We start from the raw sequence: 25,121 nt of genomic DNA, 5'->3' as shown, positions 1-25,121 counted from the left end.
ACTTTTCACTGTCCTGTGTCCTCCTTTGGACTCTTTCCAGTTTATCAAAGTCCATGCCAAATTATACTCCAACTTCATCATTTTACAAGGATAGGATATAAATTCCAGAGAAAGAAAGTGATTTGCTTGAAATTATAGCAATAATTCCAATCCCTGTTGACTTCAAAGATTTGAATCCAAATCCAATCTTAGGTTAGTTCTCCATGTACTATACAATATCTATCTATAACATGTCCATCTCTGTTCTCAATCCTATAGAACTGATAGCAAGAAGAGAAAAAAGCAGGTAGGAAAGTCCTTACACTAACATGTTGTGTTTTTGTTTTTGTTTTTTGTGTGCTCAGTAGTAACCTTGACTAAAAGGAAAGACTTTAACATGTCGTCGGAATTTTGGCTGATTTCTGCCCCTGGAGATAAGGAGAATTTGCAGGCTCTGGAACGGATGAACACAGTAACCTCCAAGTCTAATCTATCCCACAACACAAAATTTGCCATTCCTGACTTCAAGGTAAAGTCATAGAAATCAGAGGGAGTGATATAGGGAGGGTTGGAAGGGAGAAAAGAAACAAACAATCATTAAGGAGAGGAAGGGAAAAGACTTTCTCATTTTAGCATCTTGGAAGGAGAGAAGAAATATGGTTTTGTGGAAAGAGTGCTGTGTTATAATAGTATAAGAAGATATGACTTATGATTTAGGAAAGTCATTAACTTAATTGTCTCAATTTCCTCATCTGTAAAATGAGAGGATTAGACTACCTCTGACTTTATGGTCCCTGTCCGCTCTAAACTTATGATAACATAAAAAATGAGATGGTACTATGGGAGCCATCTATCATGAATGGTCCTTTGGAAAAAAGAAAGGTGGAAAATAGCCAGCTAAGTCTTGAGCTAGAACAGACCTCAGGCCACCTAGACTAACCAGCTCATTTTTATAGATAAGTTTAAATGAAAAGATTTCACAGGTAGTATGTGTCAGAGGCAACATTTTAATCCAGAATCAGCTTTTTTTTTTTTTTTCCTATATCACATAGGGCAAAAGTGGGTGGTAAAAATATCTGATTTTATAGACTCAGGAACATGAGGAGAAGTCTTCAGATTAATTATGGTATCATGGGAGGGAATGGATTTCAGAGAGATGAGGTACTATTTCTGTATGAGAGCTAAAAATGTTTTGGGCAAGGACAGAGCTAGTAGCTAAATTGTGGGTGGGCTCCATTAAAGATGGAGCTAGTTTCTTCCCTATTGAAAAGTTTTCTGGGAAAGCCTGCTGATTGGCCCTCATAGTTAAACTCTTGGTCTTATCTTAAATTCCCATTCTAATTCCTTCTGGTAAGGACTGACAATATGCTATAGTTTGGAATTTGCCTTGTTTGTCTCCAGCCCTAAGTGTACTTTTGACCCACTTTAGAGAAGGTATGAAGGGAAAGAAATTCAATGTTTATGCCCAAGATCACTTTTCTGTTCCCATATCCCTTGGCATTGAATAAACTTTATTTTATTCAATATGAAAAAGAAAACATTCTTAAATTCATAATGCTTAGTTGCATAAGACTTTTATTTTTTTTTGAGACTAGGTTTCTCCTTAACTGAGCCAGGCTGTAAATACAGAGGTTCATTACTGATCAGCTCTGAATCTTTGCCCTGTTCTGTTTTCTGACCGGGGCTTCCTAGGTAGCCTGGTGGCCCTTGTGCTTCTTGGGATTCACCATATTGGTATGTGACATAGCACAGACACTGGAAGACTTTATCCCACTTTTGGCTCAGAACTTCAGAGGTCAAGTGATCCACTCACCTCAGCTTCTCTAGTAGCATGAAAAATGTCACACTGGCTTGGCAGATAATTACAAAATTAATATATTCCCTTATCTCCTTGAACTAATTTTTTATACCAACTAAGGCTACCCAAGTTGGAGAAGTCCTTCCCAAGATGAAAGTGAGAAATAGGAGAGAATAGAAGAAACAAAAACTCCCATATATAGTGCTGTTAAATATACAAAGAACTACACACAAAGTAAGTACAGTGTCATTTTAAGAGGCATGCCACCAGCAGGTAAGCTGAAAGAAAAGCCTTTCTGTAGAAGGATGTTTAAAATAATGATGCCTACACCAACTGTTCTTAGATCAGGGATTTTGAAACTTTTTGTATGTCATGGATTCCTTTGGTAATCTCGTGAAGCTTATGAGTGCTTCAGGATTCAGTTTTACTGCATAGAATAAAATATATAGAGTTACAAAGGAGACTAAAATATGTTGAAGTATTTTTTCAACATATTAAAAAAATTCCAGGGCCCCAGATTAAGCACTCTTGTTCAAATTCTTGCTGGGACTCAGTATTATTTTACTTCAAAAATAGGGATAAGCACAGGAAATCCCTTCACATATTATCCCATTTGCAACGAAGTAATTAAAGTGCAGAAAAGAGCATAGATTTAAGATCTCAGATCTGTAGCCCATGTTCCTCCCATTTTATAGATATGGACACTCAGCAACAAAGATACCAAATGACTTGCCTGAAGTCATAGAAGTAAAAGAAGCCCTGAGTTCTAACCCTCGAATCAAGGCTCTTTTGGTTTGTCTCTTAATAGAAGTCAAAAACTTTAGTGTCTTGGGGAAATGTGGAGGAGGAGAACCCTTGGGGAAGAGAAGCCACATCTCTTAGTTTCATCAGAGATAAGTGTGCATTGTTGTGCACTTCTATACAGTTAATTCCTTCTGTTAGTAGAAGGAATGTTCCATAAACTTTCAGAATATCTAAGAGTATGGCTGCCCCAAAGGATGACCCCAGAGGAGCCCCACCCAAACCAGAACCTTTATCTATAGCAGCCAAGAAAACTCTACAAGATACCATTTGAAATCACTTGAAACAGAAATGCTTTTTAAAATTTAAGTTCTCTATTTGATTCAGTTAATTTAATAAACAATAAGTACCTACTATGTGTCAGACATTATACTATTTTCTGGCTATACAAAAACAAAAATAGAAATGGTCTCTGCAAGGAGTTGACAGTCTAGTAAGTTTTTAAGTTTGCTTCTGCAGATATCTCTTGCTGAAGTTTTTTTCATCAAATTGTAGAATTGCTACTTTCTATTTGAAAATAAGAATTAGGACCCATCACAAGATAACATGCAATCTTTTGCATGGGAAAAACATGATGAAGTCATGAAGTAAAAGAAGCCCTGAGTTCTAACCCTCGAATCAAGGCTCTTTTGGCTTGTCTCTTAATAGAAGTCAAAAACTTTAGTGTCTTGGGGAAATGTGGAGGAGGAGAACCCTTGGGGAAGAGAAGCCACATCTCTTAATTTCACATCTCTTAATTTTAAGTGTGCATTGTTGTGCACTTCTATATGGGGAGAACCCATATCCCAAGTTAGTATTAATTAAAGAATTCTAACCAATCTCTAGGCTCTGTGTTGGTTTCTCTCTCTCAACAGGCTATCAGAGAATTTCCCACACAAGCTATTCTACTAAAAAAATCACAAAACACCTTTCCCATTAAGAGTTTGTACATTTAACTTATTTATGCTCTTTGTAGGTGGGGACCTTGGATTCTCTTGTTGGTCTCTCAGATGAGTTGGGGAAACTTGATACCTTCGCTGAAAGGTAAAATAGTCCTTATTTACTACATACAAATGAGAATCTGACATTGTTTTTAGAGGACACAGTGTACTTGCAGTAACTGAACCCATACTTGTCTAAACCTGGTCATAGGATAACAGCAAAGTGGACAGAAGGGACTTAATCTTTTTCTAAGAACTGCAGGGTTATTCTGTAAGCAACTTGCTTATTAGATAAATATGCTGCTAAAATTTTCAGTGCAATTATTATCCTAAAATAAAAGTAAGACTTTTAGCATTAAACTCTAGGAATTAAGAAGAGGTTTTCCTTCTAGAAATAGCTCTGAGCATTATTTAGAGCTGTAATTTTCCTACTTTTTGAGATCGCAGAGACCCCTGCATTTCTTTTAGGACACAGGATTCCAACTCCCAAATGCTGTTTTGAGCAACAGTCTTAAGAAGGAACACTGTGGATACTAGCTCTGTAAAGTGCAAATCTTTGGGATTGTAGGGAATATAGTTGGAAAATGATTGTTATTAAAGATTGTTGTTATATGATAGGCACTGGGAAATCCCTCTACCTCCCTATCAATTTACCTAATAGTATTGTTAATTGTAATAATAGTAGTAATGTTTACCTGTTTGCAGGATGTAGGATACTATATGTAATAGCCCTAATCTTGAAGATTTTACAATTTATGTAACCTAGGGAAAATTGCTTTGCAGAGAGTTAATTAACTTTTTATTGAATGAATGATTGATAAATCCTTTTGCATTTTGCTTATCTGCAAAATTGAATGTTACTATTTAGCTTCTAGTCTGCTTAGTGAGATATGAAGATAAGATCAGGACACATACTTTGGGAAATTATAATTTAGGGGAAATGATCAGTATATTTCATAATTTGGGAAAGCTCAGAATGATCCTCTAGAATAGTTTATAGAATTTAAAGCCAGAATTAAACTAAACTAAGCAAACATTTATTAAGTATATTTTATGTTTGAATCACTGTGCTAAGTTCTGGGGATGGAGGACTACAGTGTTATTGGTATTGAGAACTTCTGGTAAGGAAATTCTATCTATCAATATAGGTTGATACCTCTGTAATTTTGTCATCAAGAACATTGAAAGTGACCAAATTGCTTTTGGTCACGTAACATATAAAGGCTGGCTCACTCTGCACTAGTATACTTCTGGGAATAAGAGACAAAAATGAGTCCCTGCTCTGGAAGACCTTCTATTTTATTTGTGGGTAGATAGGATCATAGAAATGGTTCAATATACCTAACTCATTTTACAGATGAAATCATGTGTAGTAAGTGTTTGATAAATGTTATTCATTCATTCGTTGGCCCACTTATTCATTCATTTATTCATTTAAAGTAGCAAAACTGAGATTCAAATTGAGATCCATTGTCATATCTGTGCTCTTTTTATTGTACCATACTGCCTAATGGTTGATAGATACTAATGTTACCTTAAGATGTTCTAATACTTTAGATATTACTGTAACATTAGTTACAATTCTAAGTGGAATATTCAGTGTAGCAATGAAGTGATGTTTTGTTGTCTCCATCCTAATATAGAAAAAATTTCTTCTAGTTATGTTTGCCATCTAAGTTGCTTGTCATATATCAGATATGAAAGAAATGTGCAAACATACTAAAAAAACTACCTAGATAAAAGAGTATGTGAGTGTATACACTATATAATATAATTAGAGTTTGTTAGGAGTTTCTAAGAGCTATTGAAATGTCTAGTTAATTCCCTTCATTTCAAAGTAAAGAAATTGAAACTCTGTGAGGTGAGTGGCTTGTCCAAGAATTATTGACAGTAGAGTCAAGAATATAGTCCAGGTATAAGAGGCTAATTAACCAAAAATACAGCAGTCTTAATTTATGGTGTAGTAAAAGGAATACTGGATTTAGAGAGTCAGGACCCTTGGATTTTGGTTCTTGTTCTATCCTTCACCCTCTCCAACAAACTGGGATCTCAGGCAAATCAAAAAAAGAAGATAGCATGGCAAAGAGGATAAAATGTGGGACTTCGAATCAAGAAGAATCGAGTTCAAATCTTCACTTTCCAGCCTCAATTTCTCCATTTGTAAAATTAGTATAATGTCTATGCCTACCTTAGAATTTATCTCAGGTTTCTTGTGAGGCTCATATGAGATGATGCATGTAAAACACTACGCATATGTAATTTATTATTATCTCTAAAGTTTTTTTGAGTTTTAGAGTTGTATGATTGTTCTTTCCATCGTAACTTACATTCAAGGTAAAAAAAAATTCATAAAAAGAAAATATAGAAAAATAAGTGCAACTGGCATATTAACCATCTGGCTATTCAAGATAGCAGCTAGAATTGACTCTTTGTAGCAGTCAGTCAATTTATTTCTGATTTATGGAAGCACTAGGGTCCAAAAGACAGTAGCTTATCTGACATATCTTAATTTTATTATATTTTCTTCATTCTTGAAAAGGGCCATGGCATCAGGAAGGACATGTCATAACTGGCAAGTGAATTGGATTTAGGGAGGAAGAGCTGTATAAAGTTAGCAGCCTCATTCTTTCTACTGGAGCCATCTGGGTCGAGTGGCAAGATATAGATCAGGACAACTGGCCATGGTCCTGGATAAAGTGGGAAGCCTTGGCCTTTTTAAACTAAGGTCTTTCCCAGGTTTCAGTTTGTCTGAGGCAACGCCCTTTCAGAGAATAAGGCTAGGTAAAAATGAGGCAAAGAATGGCCTCTCCCTCTCCCCTCCCCTTAACATAGCCAATAAATAAATAAAATCAGTATGGGAGTTTCTTGCCAAAGCAGAAACAATGAGTAGCTACTATGTCAAGGCCCATGTTCAGAGAAGAAAATTTAAGATTTTTTTGAATTGGAAAGAACTTTAAAGAAAACATAGGCTGACCTCCACCATGACCCTTCAGGTGAGAAAGCTGGCTCAGATTTTTTGAATAACTTTCTAAAGTAATACGGCTAGTAAGCAGTAGCAGGATACAAACCCAGGTCTCCCGTCTAAGTCCAGCGCTTTTTCCCTTGGAAAAGGAAAATATCATCGTTTTTGTAAGACAAGTATGATATGTTTTGAACACTCCCAAGAGTTAGTACTAGCTCAACAGTAGTATGTGTAGTCATAGCATGATTAACTTATCAGCCACCCTTGCCCACATTGTGGGAATAAAAATCATGTAGAAAAGCTTATACAGGATGAAGTATTCAAAGAAACTGCTCATACGCTTCTGTAGTTCTTCGAAAAGAAGTACTGGATTCTCTGAAAAGTGCTTAAGTGTTATTAGATAAATAAATACTAGCTGTTCTTGTAACCTAGGCAGCACAAACCTGTCAGCACTGCCTCTGGTCAGGAGAGTAGAGAAGGTACAAGAGTTTTCAGGGTGTATTGTTTCCATATCCTTTTATTATTTATTTACTCGGCTAGACTGAGTGTTTTTCCATGTTGCTGTAAGGCAACTTTTGGCTCTCGGAGCTTTTCATCTATTTTTGATTTATTCTCCAGCAGTTCTGTTGGGAATCTGCTAATTATTTTTATTCTACTACATTACCATCTGAAGAATTAATACTTTTGTCTTAGAAAGTAGCACTTTCCTCATTTTTCTGAATATCTGAGCCTTTTAAGTGATCTTGATCAGGTTAGCAATTAGTGGAAACATCACATGTCTTGAGAGCTTTCTTAGGATATTACTTGAATTAATGAAGGAGAACAAAGTATGGACAATACAAACATTTATATAGGATCTAGTTAAGCCCACATTCACAGATAATCATTTATAACTTGTTAAAATACATCAACAATAAGATAGGAATTGAAGAATTTTATACGTAAGAAATCTAAGTTCCCAAATTTAGTAAAATAGAAGTGACCCATCCAGCACAGTGTGGACATGTAATCAAATGCTTAATTATCCATGTGTGGATTATTCATGACTGAAAAAATTTTTAGAGGTTGGAAAGGGTTTAGAGCAGATATAGTGCATGGGTTACTTTGACATTTAAAGTCCTTCACAACTGAGTTTTAACCTACTTCCTGGGCCTCTTGTATATTAGTCTCCTTCACATACTTTATGGGGCTAATCACACAGTCCACCTTATTGTTCCTTACATGCACCATTCTATCTCTTTTCTCCATACTTTTGTAAAGACTCCCCCAAGTAAATGCACTCACTGTCAGTCACCTCTGCCTTTTTGTTGTTGTTCAACAACAACTTGTGACCCCATAGATTATAATATCCCCAAATCTTGGGGGTTTTATGACAGAGATACTTGAGTGGTTTACCATTTCTTTTTCTATTGACAGGTTCAATGACTTGTCCAGGATTGCACAGATGGTAACTTTTTGGAGCTAGATTTGAGTTCAGGTCTTTGTGATTCCAGGCCCAGTGCTTTCTCCACTGAGTTGTCTAGTTGTCTTGGGCATTCCTGGCTACCCATTATGGGGGATAGGGGCTGAATCTGTGATTTCATTGGCATAAAGAGCTCCTGCAAGGGGAAACTTTCTGCGTCGATTCTGTCCTATACCTTCTCTGCAACTTGTATTCCTAGAGTTGCTTAGAGCTCTGAGAAACTGCATGGCTTGGCCAGAATTAACAGAGCCAGCATGTCCAGGTGGGATTTGGAACCAACTATCTTAGAGGCAAGTTCTCTGTCCACATACTATCTTTTCACCTCTCTTATTAGACAAGTTTCAAGCATAAGAAGATAGAAAAAGTAAATTTAAGACAATTTTGGAGCTAGGGAGAACATTAGAAACTGGGAGGGGGTGGAGAGTATTATGAATTATGATAGGAAGATGAAAAATCACATGATCCTGACTCTTAAAGGGTTACAATCTTTTAGGAAGAATAATGGCAAAAGAGAATTTCTGAGGGTAGAAATCCTTATGTCTTTCATTATAAGTTCTAAATGGTCTGAGTTGAATTTCACAATAGCAAAAATTGTTTAATTTAGGATAAAGATTTTAAAAATAGAAAATTTTAATACATATTTCTTTATAAATCATGTTGGGAGACAAAAATCAGAACAAAAGGGAAAAACCATGGGAGAGGAGAAAAAAACTAGAAAAAGTGAACATAGCATGTGTTAATTTATAAGAACTAATCTCTTAGTTCTTGGATGCCAATGACATTTTCTATCTAAAGTCTATTGGGATTGTTCTGGTACTATTTTTTTTTTTTGAAAAACTTTGAAAAAGTTACCTCATTTTTCTGTACTTTTTTTTAAGGTTTTGTTGTTGTTGTTATTTGTTTGTTTTCAGTTATGCACTTTTTTCTCCTTCCCTCCCTATCCTGCCCTAAAGAAGGCTGCCATTAGACACAAAAATGTGTATGTATATGTGTGTGTGTGTGTGTGTGTGTGTGTGTGTGTATATATATATATATATATATATACACACACACACACACACACACACACACACACATACACATGTGTAGCCATGCTGTCACATAATTCTATTTATCAGTTCTTTCTCTGACTGTGGATAGTGACATCTTCATAGATGTTTGTAGTTGATTTGAGTTTTTATAGAATAATATTTCTGTTACTGTGTATATAACTTTCTCTTGGTCCTGCTCATTTCACTCTTTATTGTTTCCTGTAAGTCTTTCTACATTTTCTTAAAATCAACTCGTTCATTATTTCTCATAGCACAGTAGTATTCTATCATGGTCATATATATCTCAAAACTTCTTTAGCTATTCCCCAATTGATAGGCATCCCCTAAATTTCTACTTCTTTTCTACCACTAAGAAAACTCTATAAATATTTTAGAACATAGAAGTTCTTTTCCTTTTTCCTTAATCATCTTGGGAAGCAGACCTAATAGTGGTATTTCTGGTTCAAAAGGTATACAGTTTTATAACTTTGAGAATTATTTTAGATTGCTTTACAAAATGGTTGGATCCGTTCAATTCTACAATAGTGAATGTGTCCCAATTTTTTCCACATCTGCTCCAATATTTGTCACTTTGCCTTTCTAGCACTTTAGCCAATCTGAAAAAAGTTGTTTTAATTTTCATTTCTCTAATCAATAATAACTTAGAGCACTTTTTATAAGCACATATGGTTTTGACTTTTTCATCAAAAAATTGTCCTTTCATACATATCCTCTGATCATTTTTCAACTGGGGAATGATTCACATTCTTATAAATTTGACATCAGAGAAATTCATAAATTTTCACCCCAGTTTTGAAATTTTTCTACCCTAATATATGATCAATATATGGTGTAAAGGTAACATGTACCATTGAAAAAGAAGGTATATTTTTTTCTATTCCCATTTAGTCCTCTTCAGATATATATCATATCTAGTTTTTCTAAGATTTTATTTACCTCCTTAAATTCTTATTTTTTTTTTTTTGTTAGTGTTACCTAGTTCTGAGAGGGAAAGTGAAAGTCCTCCACTGTTGTAGTATTATCTATTTTCACTTGAAATTCAACTTTTAGATGTTATATAGCATTTGGTACATATAGATTTAGTACTGATGTTACTAGCCCTCTCCTCCCATCTGCTTCCACTGTATGAGATAAGAGATAATTGTTCCATTTTACCTCTTCCTACCCAGTTTTATTCCATTCCATTATATTCTACTATAACCTCATCTTCTATCTATATGTGCCCTTGCAAACTATCCAAGTAATGATAACATTCTTAAAAGTACAGATAACATTCTCCCATATGAGAAGTAAACAGTTTGACCTTCTTGATCCCCTATATAGAAGTTGCTCTTTAATATTTACTTTACATATTTACTTTACATTTCTCTGAGATCTTAGATGTTAAATTTTCCACTGAATTCTGGTCTTTTTGTCATAGGTACCTGTCAATTCATTAAATCTCTTCTATCTCTTTTTTCATTCCAGTTTATACTCAGTTTTTCTGGGTAAGTTATTGTTGATTTCAAAGCCAGCTCCTTTTTTCTTTTGATATAAGCTTTTTGAGGGAAGAACTATTACTGCTTTCCTTGTCGTTCTTGGCATTTAGCACAGTGCCTTTCACACAGTAAGTGTATAATAAATGTTTTGATTAATTGATTGCATAATATATATAGGGCCAGAGCCAGTTTGAAGTAAAATTTGCAGAAATGGGTGAAGGTAGAACAGAATTTGGTATAAGCAATTATTGATTATTGTTTTCAAAGAGAACCAATAACATCAGGAGGGTGATGATTTGACTTGAAATGAATTGACTTAGATCAGGACGGCTTGATGACTCTAGATGCAGTGGGGGACCTTAACCTTTTTAAACTAAAGTCTTTTCCAAGTCTCAGTTTGTCTGAGGCAACAGTCATTCAGTGACTTATGGCAAATGAGTGAAATATGGCTTAGTTTATCTACTCAAAAAAAAAAATCAAAATGAGAGGGAAAGATCTTCAAAGTTTCTTCCCAGAACAGAAACAACTACAATTTATTCTGAACCCTCAAAACCAAAACTATGACAAAGAATGGCCTGGGACCAATTATTGGCCCAAGTATCCTGAAAAAAATAACAATAACCAAAACACAAAAATTAATCTTTAGTTGTCTTCACTTTGTTATTTTCACAATGACATCCTAATAATTGTATAATTCTTCTGGTTTGAATAGGTCTTTCTCTGTATTCCCTCTCTTCCTCCCCCTTCCCCCCCATATCCTTATATTTGTCGTGTCTTACAATGCAATAATATTCCATTCCATTCATATACCATAGTTTGTTTACTCTTTTAAAAAATCGGAAGACTTGTTCACTTTGTTCCTCTTCTCCCCTTTTTTTAAACTACCACCAAAAAAAAAAAAAAAATACATATTTGATTCATTTGGTATATATGGGGGTTTCCTATTTTTTTTTACCACTTTGAGGTGTATATTCAATAGTTTTTCTGTAGACTTTTCAAAGGAATATTTAATGCCTAGGTAGGCTTTATGATTCTGCTTTCTGATCAACTTAGTCAAACATTTCTAGCTGTAGCTATTTTTAAGTATCATTGTTGGTGGCATGATGTCAGGAAAAGAACACTGTCCTGGGAAGGAGTCAGGATATGAGGGCTTTGATGCTTAACCAGCTATGTGACCTTAGGCTAGTTATTGAATTTCCAGGAAATCTTTATTTCTTCATCTGTAAGATAGGGGTAATACCTGGATTACCTGCTTCCAGAGTTGTTATGAGGAAAGTTTTGTAGTCTTTCACAAACTTTAGAAATGTTATTATCATCCTCCTAATCCTGAACTAGATATAAGTTCCTCTATTTGGTCAGTCAGCATTTTTTCTTGTTGAGTCCTTTTCAGTCATGTTTGACTCTTCATGATCCCATTTGGGATTTTCTTTGCAAATATTGGAGTGGTTTGTTCTTTTCTTTTTAGGCTTATTTTACTAATGAGAAAACTGAGGCAAATAAGGGGAAGAGACTCATATAGAGTCACACAGCTGAGGCTGGATTTGAACCCAGGTTCTCCTTACCCCAGGCTTGGTCTTCTTTTTACTTTATCTTATGCACCTTAGCTGCCCCTCGGTAAGTTTTTAGAAATAGTCAAAAGTTATTCAGAATTTAGTTTATCAAATAAAGTGGGCGACTGAATTGGATCATACCATACTGTATAGTAGAGAGAACCTTGGATTCATAAGGAATCTTGAGTTTGAAGCTTTAAATCAGATGCTTCTGACTTTTGTAACTTTGAATAATTTACTCTGGACCTCAGTTTATCCCTCTAAAAATAGTGAATTGAAATAGATGATTTAACAATTCTTGAATAAAAGTAAATTCTTTTGGAAGGGACAATATTTTCCAAACTCTTCATTTTACTAAGGAAGTAACTTCATATTACAGAAATGGTGATCCGCCCACAGCCACAGGGCTAACAAGTTGCAGAGCTTGAATTTGAAATAAGAAATTAGAAATATGCTTCTTTTTTTTTAAGTTGTAAATAATGAATATTCAGATTTCATAATTAATCCTTTTTCTGTTATTTGTATAGGGAAATGTTCATATTTGTTGATTCTAATAAAATTAAGAGTAGCTAGAAGGTTAATTAAAGAATATTTTGAACCCATTTATTTTCATTCTAGGGTTTTCCATTATAGTCTTAAAAAAAAAAGTTCAGCCTCCTTTCTTTGTAGCCACACCTTCCTATTCCTGCTGCTTTGCTTCAGGGTAGATTAGTTCCATTATTCCTATTGGCTCAGGAGGAAATAGCGAAACAAAGAAGTTGGGTGTCTTGCCCAGGGGATCCTTGAGTCATTGGATGGGCCTGGATCAGAACAGACTCCCCTGTTTGGAGCTTTTTATACCTTTGGGCCAAACTATCTCACTTCTGACTTGACTGTACTGAAGAGGAAGGAACGTCAGAGCTTCCGGTTTTTTTTTTTTTTTTTTTTTTTTTTTGTTGTTGTTGTTGTTGGTTTTTTTTTTGGAATATCCAGACCATTTTACGCGGTTCTTGTCTAGGTCACCTGAAAATCTAGCAAAGGCAGTTGGTTATCTAGTTTGTAGAGGCTTGCTCCACCTATCTGCTATAGGGATAAAGAAGATGGCTGTAAAAGAGCTGTTAGGTCTCCAGTCACAAGGATTTATTAAGGCTTGCTATGTGCAAAATGTCAGAAAAAGCATTAGGTTTACTCTACAAGTACAAAAGAAAAGCCATTTCTTTCCCTCCAGTAACAAACACTAAATAAAACATAACTGTGCCTAAAGGTATAAATTGAAAAAGATTTATAATTTGTTTTTTAAAAAGCATATATTTTAAAAACTTTATTGATGGCTTATGTTTATTATGGTTGTCATTTCTGGATATCTTATGTCACAGTCCTCTCTCTACCATTCCTTCTAACCAAGAAAAACAATTAAACAAAACCAACAAACACAATGACCTTCTGGCATGGCATATTGGAATATACTTGTAATAAATTTCATCTCTAGTAAGATTATGGCAGTGTATTTAATCATTTTTTCTTTAGTACCAAGATTCGACATCACAATTTGAATTATGTTTTGTGTTAGGGCTGCTCTTACTGTGTCTACTGTTTTAGCTTTTCTTACCTCAATTTTCATTTGTTCATATAAAGTCATTTAACCTTGGAAATCTCTTCCAACTATGGGGATTAGGTTTGTAGCTTTCTCTTTGTTCCAGAAAGAGAAATTCTGTCTTGAGAACCCTATCCCTTGTTACTTCTTGGGCTTTCTGGTCTTGAGTATGAAAGAGGGAGGAGATGGTCTCAAATGACCATTTTTGAAGACCCCTTCTAGAGGGGAGTTTTAAATGTACTCTATTTGCACCTTCCTTTGTATTCTACCTTGCCTTGTGATGCCTGTTGATATCTATCTGTCTACCTATTTATTTATTAAAGCTTTTTATTTATAAAGCATGCATGGGTAATTTTTCAGCATTGACCCTTGCAAAACCTTCTGTTCCAAATTTTATCCTCCTTTCCTCTTCCTCCTCCCTTAGATGGCAGATAATCCAGTATTTGTTAAATATGTTAAAATATATGTTAGATCCAATATATATATGTATATATATACATGTTTATATAATTATCTTGATGCACAAGAAAAATTGAATCTAGAAGAAAAAAAATTGAGAAAGAAAACAAAATCTCATTTATTGTTATTATTTTAAAATCTCTACTTGTCCTACTCTCCCTGAGGGCCTTAATTTTCCTAATGTGATACCTGGGCCTTGCCCTAGTCACATCTTCGCATTTTTAACTGAGCCCCCCTGGGCTCCTTTAATCACAAAGAATGATCTCTTTGGTTAGAATTCCTGGTCTCAGAAGTTTAGGAAAATGCTGGAGGTCGAAGGCAGGGGGTGAGGTGTACTAGAAGACCTTGTAGCAAACCTCTGAGGTAAATACCTGCTCTATGCTTCATCTTAATTATCATCTCTAAACTGCTTAGACGTTCTATTTAGCTAGTTCTAATCTTTTTCCTGACCCAATGCAATCATTTATCTTCTACTGCTTATTGGACATCTCAAACTGGAGGTCTCCAAAACCTTAAACTCAACAAATTTAAAATAAACTCATTATCTCTTCCTCCAACCCCCCCAGCTTTCTAGGCTTCCTGACTTCTCAGTGTTGTGATCTCTATTCTCTATAATGTTAAGTGCTTATTGATTGCCTGGCTTGGCTGATTGACCTAATGAAACCTCATAATGAATGGTTCATAGAATTTAGAAGTAGAAATAGTTCTTAGAGAGAGAAGCATTTAATTCAGACCTTTCATTTTATAGATAAGAAGCCTGTGGCCCAAAGAAGGCAAGAGAATTTCCTAGAGATTACACAACATAATTATTAGAAGTCAGGATAAAAACTCAGGTCTTTTGACTTTAGAACTTCTGCTATGGCACACTGCTTGATGTGTTATTTATGACTGCTTTAGAAAAACAGTACATTTGACTTTAACAAGTATTTACTCTTTCATTTCCACATGTAATAATTTATTTCCATAATGTTTTAAGTTTTACAAAACACTAAGGTATGAGAAGTGAATGTTTGATTACGAAGATGTCAGTAGAGAACTACAGTTTGGTGCAATGGAAAAAGTGCTGGATTTGGAAATGGAGGATCTATGTTTAGGCTATATCACTTATTAGAGATATTAAAAGGAAGGTGGGGAAAAAAAAGGAATGTAGGGAGGAATAAATGGTTTTTAACACCTTCAATATTCTAGGTACTGTACTAAATACTTAGAAATGTTATAAATAATCTCAGGTAATTCTCATAATAGTCTTGGGAGGTAGAAACTGGGACAGTGACCCTTACCCAAATTAAAATCATAGACTTTCAAGGTAAAAAGCAAAAAAGGATTTATTACAATCTCACAAAAAAGGACAACTCCCAACAGACAAGGTATTGGTAGAGAGTGCAAAGCACAAACTGCAAAACACAAGGTTATATAGATCCTAAATGCAGAAAACTCCCTCTTCTCCCATTGAAGTAGATGGCATATTAATTATAGTCTTCATCATACATGTGAAGAAACTTGAGGTTCAGTTTCAGTGATTAAGTTTCAAAACACAAATTCAAATGTAGGATTCCTTATAATTATAGTGTCTCTCTTAGTTTTTTGTATCTTTCTCATCTTTCTTTGTGTCTCTCTTCAATTCCCAACATAGTTATGTTTTAGAAATGTCTATAGAATATATCTAATTTGAAATGTCTAATAAACAGGTAGTGAGAGAAATAGGTAGGGAAGACCAACAGTAGGCATTTAGTAAATTTTTATTGAATCTAATGGGAATGACCTATTGAAATTAAGACTGAAAACAGACACGAGTAACTCTAATGAAGTCAGAAACCTCCAATCCATGACAAATTAATAATCCTGATGATAAACAGATTAAAGACCTCTGTTCTACATCATGTTATAGCATCCTGAATTTCTACCTGAATCTCTACATTCTATATGGTGGCAAATGCTATATGGTTATATTCTCCAGTGTGTAGATAGCAATTCATTTATGATTTCTCATCCTGGATTACAATTGTCCTGTCTTCCTATAATCCTACTACAGGGGGTCATCCAATTGCCTGGAGTCTTCCCTTAGTTATTTTGACATGGTGTGACTACCTTTGCCACTTTTAAAGCATTATATAATAAAAGTTATTAGCAACCTTAACACAATGTTGTAAAATTCGCAAGAAGACTTTGCTTGGAAAATCTAGTAAGAATTCTACTTCTGATAGTTGTTATCTCTGTTACAGAAATGTAGTGTTTGTTTACTGGGGTGTGAGGCTTAAAGAAATTATATATTACAGTTGCTTTGTAAGTATCATAAATTAATAATAACTTTGCTGGTTATACCTCTCATTTTATAGATGAAAAACTCAGGCTTAGAAAGTTTAAGTGATTTTTCTCACAGCTATTACATGTCAGGAGTAAGACTTTAAAAAAAGAAATCTCAAATTTGACCCTCACAGCAACTTTGTGAGATAGGTACTCTTTGAGCCTCATTTATGGTTGAAGAAATCAAGTCACCAAAGTCACTCAGCTAATAAGTGTCTGAAGGCAAATTTGAATTCAAGTCTGTTTCCAGGCCTGGTGCTCTATCCACTATACCACCAGGTGCCTCTTTCCTTTCTCCTGACACAAGTGAAAAAAAAGCTTTTCTTTTTATGTCAAAAGAGTCAAATAAAAGGTGCTAATGTTAACTTTCCCTTCTTAATTTTCCCTCCCTCTGAGTGTAATGTGTTATTCCCTTTTTCCTTACTGGAAACCTGGTGAGTACAGAAGGTCATGTGCTTCCCTTAGAGATAAATGGCCTTCCTCTGTTCTCGCTCAGAGCCCAGAATGCAAACAAACAGGGAATGTAAATCAGATAGTCAGATCATTGATATACTTGATCATAGTTTGTCCAATGATTTTTTTTTCTTTTCTTTTCTTTCTTTCTTTCTTTCTTTCTTTCTTTTTTTTTTTTTTGCTGAGGCAATTGGGATTAAATGATTTGCCCAGGGTCACATAGCTAGGAAGTGTTAAATGTTAGAGACCAGATTTGAACACGGGTCCTTCTGACTTCAGGGCTGATGCTCTATCCACTGCACCACCTAGCTGTCCCCCAGTGATCTTCTTTTTTTTTTTTTTTTTTTTTAATGCTGAGGCAATTAAGGTTAAGTGACTTGTCTAGGGTCACATAGCTAGGAAGTGTTACGTGTCTGAGGTCAGCTTTGAACTCAGGCCCTCTTGACTTCAGAAAATCACTGTCCCCCCAGTGATTTTTCTATTGAGAACTTGTCTTCCACCATCATCATTCTTGTTGTCGTCATCATTATCATAATGTCATTTAGACATTTTAAGTCCTTGCCACAATTCTGTGATTTCCATCCTGCTTTCAAGTGAAGAAACTGAGGACCAGGAAGTTGAAATGTCTTACCCCTGATCACATAACTAGTACATATTGGTAGTAGGATGTGAATCCTAGTCTGTTATAATATAAAATCCAGTACCTTTTGTTATAATATATTGTTATTCTCTTCATGATAAGTTTCTCATTGCCTGGTATGTTTATATCCTTTCCTAGGATGTTTTTCTGTTCTAATTATGTTTTTTCTTTTACTTTCTTTAAAGCCTTATAAAGAAGATGGCTCAGTGTGTAGTAGAAGTTATGGAAGATGCAAAAGGCAAAGTTTATGAGAACCTGTTGGCCAATGGAGGTGGGTAACATGCACAGTCCCATTGTGCTTTGGCAGATGGGGACCAAGGAAGGGCTTGTAAATATCTTTGGCAGATCCAGCCTCCAAGTAAAACTTAATTTACTCAGTATTGGAGACCCTGCCTATCTCTGGCATGACTGATTGCTCAGAATATACCTGTTAGAATCTAAAATGTATATTCTAAACAGCTTGAAAATGTCTTGCTCCTTGCATGACAGAATTATTTTATAAATTAAAAGCCTTTTTCTATGTTCAGACAGTTTTTCAGACTAATGATTTTTAAAAAACATGTTAGAAATGATTTAAAAAAAAGATCTGAAGGTTCACAGATGATCTCATCATATCAGGGCTTGGAGGTAGCAGTAGGCTTCCCAAGACTATAATGGTAGCATTTAAACTTTGGCAAGGCCTCCCAGAATGCAAAGATTTTAGAATATAAGCCTAAAGACTGACTGTGGATCTGTTGTCTAATGTATTTTAAAAGAGATTAGAGTTTATTACCAAGTTTATTAAAGGATTGTTTTTTTTAGCCTCATCATCTCTAAGATGATTATATATCAAATTGTAGATAAATTGTGATCTGTGTCAGTGGAGGAGACTGTCCTCTCTCATCAAATCTCCAAGACTAATGCATTAAAATATTGCATGTATATACAAATGTATGTGTGTGTGTGTGTGTGTGTGTGTGTGTATACACATTTGTATATTTGAAACAAAAATGCCTGAGTCTTAGCTCTCTTGTTTCAGAATGAGACTTTGAAATCCTTGTGCCCCTGGATTTGAGCCCTACTCTAGTACCTTCATTTAACTCATAAAAATTCACCTTCCTATGTTTCAGGATTGAAGGAAAAAATGAAATACCTCAAAAGTAGGTTGAGCATGATTTGCTGTTCTCATGGTCTGTGTGATGTGTGCATGCTACCCAGAGGGAGGAATCTTGGTCTGGTTGTAGGGGTACAGTGATCGGGTTATGGTGGATTTTCTCAAGTAATCACCTCATAGCTCAGTCACGATATCCATATGACTCAGACGGCCACAGTTTTAGACTTTTGTCTTATTTCCTGTGTTGTTACTTGTCTAATAACTAATCTATATGTCATGTAGAAATGACAAATTCTCTAGGAACCTTATTGCTAACATTTGCATAATGCTGTAAGGCTTACCAAGAGCTTTGTGTTTTATCTCATTTATTCTTTGCTTTCCATGCAAGGACAGTGGGTGAGCATTACTTTTGTAAGTGTTAATACCTAAGATATATCTCTGTATAGCTCCTTTCTTCATTGATTCAGATCAGAGCATTTCTACTGAGTGGACAAGCTTTTAAAAGTTATAATGGTTAACTAACTCATCACCAGGTGGTCAACTTGCTGATGGGACTAGGCTGTTATTCAAAAACTGATATACAGTCTGATAATAAAAATGATGCTATGATAACAATAGTTAGCTAGCATGATATAGCACTTACAATATGTCAGGTACTATGCTTAAGTGCTTTATAAGTATAAGTATTATTTGATCAGGTAGATGTTATGGTTTTCCCCTTTTTGTAGTTTGAGGAAATTGAAGCAAACAGATTAACTGATCTGTCCAAGGACATACAAGTAGTGATTTGTTGAGGTTGGATTTGAATTTCTTACTCTTTCCTTTTATCTACTGCATCACCTCGGCACCTCTAAGTAAGTATTAGCTGTTTAGTATTTTAATCATGCAAGTATTATTAATTCTATTTTATAGATAAAGGGACTGAAGCTTCCAGAGATAAAAAAGTTAACTCATGCAGGACACACTGTAAATATCCATGTCTTCTGACCCTAAATCAAGCTCTCTCTTCCCTACAGGATACTGCTTCTTTTTGTGAGCCATTATATGACTTCCTATATACATTGCTGTGCTCAGAAACAAGATTGCTTTTTTCTTTTTTTCTCCCTAATGGTCACAATGCATTACTCTCCTGCTGTCTATTTCAGACATGTCTGTGGAAAAATCATGTATAAGAAATTAACTGTTTTAGTTTGTGTTAAGAGTGCTCTGACAGATCCTTAGACTGTTTACTTTTTTAAAACCTCTGGTTTTTACCTTGGGGCCTTTGTGTTATGCTAGATCTGGTTTTGATGAGGGAGAAGGAGACTTTGGTTTTCCTTCAAGCAGGTCAGTCATTACCCAGGTAGGCTGAGTGGCTTTAAAGATGTAATTATCACTGCGAGTCCAATCCTATTTTCAATTCAGTTCAAGAAACATTTATGAAGTCATTTCTGGGTACAGAACACCAGATTGAGAGCTGTCTGAGATGTGTACTTTAGATACATGCCCTTGTTGGGCTTAAACTTACAGTTTAGTGGAGGATAAGATATAGATGACCATAATACACTGTATGTGACAGTGGCATTTGAGAGGGGCAAACAAAGTGGATGAGACAAGAGGAGAATCAAAGCTTCCTGTAGGAAGTCATATTTGAGTTGAAACATTTATTAAGCACTTATTGTCTGCCAAGTCTTGGACTAAGCCTAAGGCAAAACCAGTTTGGGCAAGACAATCAAATGCTCATAAAGAACAGATAGTTCTAGCTAGCCTTTATATAATACTTTAAGGTTTCCAAAGTGCTTTATACATATATTATTTCATTACAATAACCTTGGGAAGTAGGTACTTTTATTATCCCCATTTTGCAGGTAAAAAAGGTGAGGTAGAGTTTAAGTACTTTTTCAGGGAGAAAGAGCTAAAGTCTGAAGTAAGATTCAAATTTAAGTCTTTTTGGATCCATATCCAACACTATCTATGGCACCATTTAGAGTTTTTAAAAGGGGTTTTAAAATATGCCATCTGTCTCACATGGTTGCCCTGCTAACAGATCCTAAAAGAAGTTATTGATTCATTCCTTTTTGTTAGATTGGCAAATCAAATCTGATGTGCCTTTCATTACCTTTTGTACTGAATTTGCTCTTCTTGCCTGTGTAAACATTCAAACCTACCAATAATCTGAGAGGTTTCCATGCAAGTAACGGTCCAGTAAAGACCCAACATTTTTTGTCTTAGGATAAATCTTGCTTTAAGGGGAAAGGTCTTAGAAAAGTCTTTCAGTTGTCATTATAGTAAGCTTTTTGTAAGTGGGAGTTGTTTTATTTACTGTATTTGTATCGCCAGTGCAGTTCCTGGCACTGAGTTAAGTGCTTAATATTTTCTTCTTAATTGATTGATTTTTACCAAATTTGTTGTGCATCTTAAAAGAAATTATATTATTGGTAATCAAAAACCTTGAAGACCTATTCCATTTACCCTGAAGACAATCTGGGTAGAAAGAGACCCAGAGGTAGTATAGGGGATAAAAGACTGAACCTGGAGTCAGGAAGCCCTGAGTTCGAATTGTATCTCAGATAATAGCTGTGTCCATTGAAAGTCACTTAATCACTCTGAAATTCAGTTTCTTCCTCTTTAAAATGGTGATAATTATAGCAACTATACCTTTTAAGATTGTTATGAAAAGCAATTTCAAAGTTGGTTTGTAAGGAACCTCAGAGTCATCCTGTCTAGTAGTACATGGAAAAATAATTCCCCTAATGTTATAACAAGCTGTGATCTGACCTGAGCTTGAAGGAAGATTCCTTTCTATTTATTTCACCTCCTTTGAATCTCAGTTTCTTTGTCTAAAAATTGGGAGGATATGGATGGAGGTATGTGTGTTTTTAGTGGTAGTTTGGGGGTGAATTGACCTCAAATCCCTTCTATTTATAGCATAAAAATATCTTTTAAAATAAACCAAGACTGGGAATAAAATTCTTCAGAAAAGAAAACTCTGGCCTCTTTTAATGGTTTTTAATATCTCAAGTTCTTACTACAATTAATTTCTAATATTTTAACATTGAGAATTGGGAACTCTTAAATATGATAATAACTCTGAAATGGTAACTGAGTTAAGTGAAAGCTTTCAGACTCTTCCTCATACCAACAGCACACCTAATATGGATACTTACTCATTTTGAAATAATTCATCATTGATTTCATTCACTATTTAACTAAGCCATGATCCACAGAGATACTTCTGAGTAATTCTACTCTCTAGAGTTTTTAATTCTCAGAGGCAGATCTCTATTTAACCACAAAGAGGGAAAAGGCATTCTTGATGTCGTATGGATTCTTGGTGGTCTGGAACTGAAGAAATGGGATGAAAAAAAGACAATACTTAATCAGTGTAGAACATCTTGCATTATAAACCATATAATTTGTTTTGGTATAAAAATCACCTAGACCCTATTTCATTATTTGCTGACTTTTTTTTTTTTTTTTTTTGGCTTAGTCTCATAGGCATTAGTATTCATTTCGATTTTATAGTCACGCTTGGACAAACATGCATATATTAGGTTGCAGGAAGAACTGGTCCACACTGTTTTAAAAGCAGATGTCTAACCCAAGCTTTAGGATATATATGGAGCAGGGAGAGGGTAAACACTTGTTAGAGCCAAGTAAATAAGTGATCCTTAAGTCATCATCTTATTTATGGTTCCTTGGATGTGACATAAGTACAAGTACTCCTGTGATATGATTACAGAGTTGGTTGATTTTAAGTCTCTGCTAATATGCTTTTGAACTAATACAGAGAACTGCAAAACATTCATCCTTCACCACCTCTTCCTTCTCAACTAGGCAGGGATTCAAGGCAAACACTATCAGTGAGGACAATTGGCAAGAGCTTTTGCTTTGTCAATGGAAAGGGGAAAAAGTTATGCAAGATTTGAGACTTTAGAGTTGGAAGGGCCCTCTGGCTTTTAGTGCCTTTATATCTCTACTCCATTATCTTGTATAGTATTTATTATCTGTACAGTTCTATGTATTCTGTGTTTTTTCCCTCTCAAGGGCTGAGGTGATCTCTGTTTTGTCTTGGTATTTCCAGTACCTACTACTGCTTCTGAAGAGGCACTTAATACTTATTGATTGATTAATTTACATATTATACAATTCAGTCCTTTCATTTACCATGTGAAAATGTTGCAACTACAAGTCAGTGAAATGACTTGTCCAAAGTCACACGAGCTATGACACTCCAAATCCAACTTTCTTTTCCTTTTCTTTCTTTCTTTCTTTCTTTCTTTCTTTCTTTCTTTCTTTCTTTCTTTCTTTCTTTCTTTCTTTCTTTCTTTCTTTCTTTCTTTCTTTCTTTCTTTCTTTCTTTTTGTGTGAGGTTAAAAAAAAAAGTTAAGTGACTTGCTTAAGGTCGACATAGCTAGTAAGTGTTAAACATCTGAGCTGACCTTCTTTTCTAAAAGCAATTGTCCTTGACTACTTACAGAATTTTCTCATCTGATAGTGGCGATAAGAGCAAAAAAGTCCTCATAACTTATTCAGTCATTCTCCAGCTGATAAACATCCACTCAGTTTAAGTTCCTTGCCACTACAAAAAAGGCTGCTACAAATATTTTTGCACATGTGGGCCCTTTTTCCTTTTGCATGATCTCTTAGGGATACAAACCTAGTAAAGGTATTGCTGGATCAAAGGGTATATACATAGTTTGATGTCCTTTTGGGCATAGCACCAAATTGCTCTCCAGAATGATTGGAGAAATTCACAACTCCATCAACAACATGTATTCGTGTCTCAGTTTTCCCATATCTCCTCCAACGTTGATCATTATCTTTATCCAACATTGTCATCTTAGCCAATCTGAGAGGTGAGTAGTGATATCTCAGAGTTGTCCTAATTTGCATTTCTCTAATTAATAGTGATTAATCATATTTTTATATGATTAGAGCCATTTCTAATTTCTTCATCTGAACATTGTCTGTTCATATCCTTTGACCATTTACCAATTGGAGAATGGCCTGTATTCTTATAAATTTGAGTCAGTTCTCTCTATATTTTAGAAATGAGGCCTTTCTCAGAACTCTTGGGTGAAAAATTTTTTTCCCAGTTTTCTGCTTCCTTTCTAATCTTAGCTGCATTGGTTTTGTTTGTACAAATGTTTTTTATATTATATGTGTGTGTGTGTGTGTGTGTGTGTGTGTGTGTGTGTGTGTAAAATCAAAACTATTCATTTTGCATTTTATAATGTTCTTTAGTTTTTCTTTGGACATAAATTCTTTCCTTCTCCACAAATGTGAGAGGTAAACTATCCCTTGTTCTCTTACTTTGTTTATAGTATCACCTTTTATGTCTAAATCATTTACCCATTTCGACTTTATCTTCATATAGGGTGTTAGGTATTAGGTGTTAGTCAATGCCTAGTTTCTGCCATACTATTTTCCAGTTTTCCCAGAAATTTTTGTTAAATAGTGAGTTGTTATCCCAGAAGCTGGAGCCTTTGGATTTATCAAACACTAGATTACTACAGTAATTGACACCTAGAGTATTGAGTATTTGTAACAGCAATAATAATTCCTAAAATCCATCACAAAGTAGAATGAACTGGTTTTAGATCTGTCATCTCTACATTAAATGGTCTCAAGCAAAAACTGGGTTTTTTTCCCTTTTGGGGATGGCAGAGAAAAGATTTTTTCCTGGTATAAGTTGGACTAATGAACTTTGAAGTCTCTTTCATCTCTGACACTTCCTGATTCTATGAAAAATAAGAGCTTGGGAAAAATTCTCTCTAAATCCTATTTGTTCATTATCTCGAGAAACATTTCTTAATTCATTAGACAGTTATTTTTTTAAGTATCTAATACATGTAAGGCCTGTACTCAGTGTTGTGGAGGTTACAGATAAGATTTAATAGCAGGGATTACATGGGAACAAAGAAATACATTCCAAAGTGTGGAACAAAAAACTTTCTGTGAGAGCCTGGAGCCTAAGATTTGGTGTGGAGTAAATAACATTTCTGAAAGAACAGAGAAAGAGGTGAAGCATTTAATGTGCCTTGAAAAATCCATAAGCTTTGACAAAAGATGGATGAAAGCGTGCCATTTTGCTTTGCTCCCTTGGAGATCCCAAACTGTATAATAGGTCCTTTATGAGATCTATTGTGAGAGAGTACTAGAATTAATGAAAGAAACCTAGAAGGAATCTTATATTTGTCTGCTGTTGTCTCTGAGGACTTGGGGGAGACTGAGGTGAAAGTACCAGATTTATGGAATCAGATGATCTTGCTTCACATCTTGCCTCTGCTAATATATAATTTCTGTAGTCTTGAGCAATTTACTTTACCTCTCCTCTTAGTTTACTCATCTGTAAAGTGAGAAGGTAGGACTAGATAACCTTTAAGATAATCCTTTTCAGTGGTAATTCCTTTGAGACTATGATCCCAAGTTGTTTAACCATTCTAAACTCGGTTTCCTCATCTCTAAGGTGGGTATAATTAGCACCACCTATTTCTCTGGGTCATCTTGAGGAAAGTAATTTGAATATAAAGTGCTATAGAAATGTGAGCTTAAAGATGACAATTTTCTGCAAATCAGTCTTGACCAAAAGTTGTATTTCTTTGATGAAGCTTT

The 25,121-nt window shown here is 35.0% G+C and overlaps 1 protein-coding gene across 2 annotated transcripts in view; it reads left to right on the top strand.

Annotated features, from left to right (window-relative positions):
- Positions 1-25,121, top strand: part of LOC127548686 (V-type proton ATPase subunit C 2) — a 54,382-nt gene that overhangs the window by 2,385 nt on the left and 26,876 nt on the right. Inside the window, exons 2-4 of one of the 2 annotated variants that reach the window (XM_051976196.1) lie at positions 348-508; positions 3,534-3,601; positions 17,617-17,702. In XM_051976196.1, the coding sequence (XP_051832156.1) occupies positions 377-508; positions 3,534-3,601; positions 17,617-17,702 (286 nt within the window). In that variant the 5' untranslated portion in view covers positions 348-376. Of the gene's footprint in view, positions 1-344; positions 509-3,533; positions 3,602-17,616; positions 17,703-25,121 lie in introns of both variants that reach the window. The other variant, XM_051976195.1, reaches the window with a different exon arrangement.

The sequence above is a fragment of the Antechinus flavipes genome, chromosome 2 (genome assembly GCF_016432865.1).
Source record: "Antechinus flavipes isolate AdamAnt ecotype Samford, QLD, Australia chromosome 2, AdamAnt_v2, whole genome shotgun sequence".
NCBI classification, from domain to species: Eukaryota; Metazoa; Chordata; class Mammalia; order Dasyuromorphia; family Dasyuridae; genus Antechinus; species Antechinus flavipes.
This window is presented reverse-complemented; position numbering and strand designations above follow the sequence as displayed.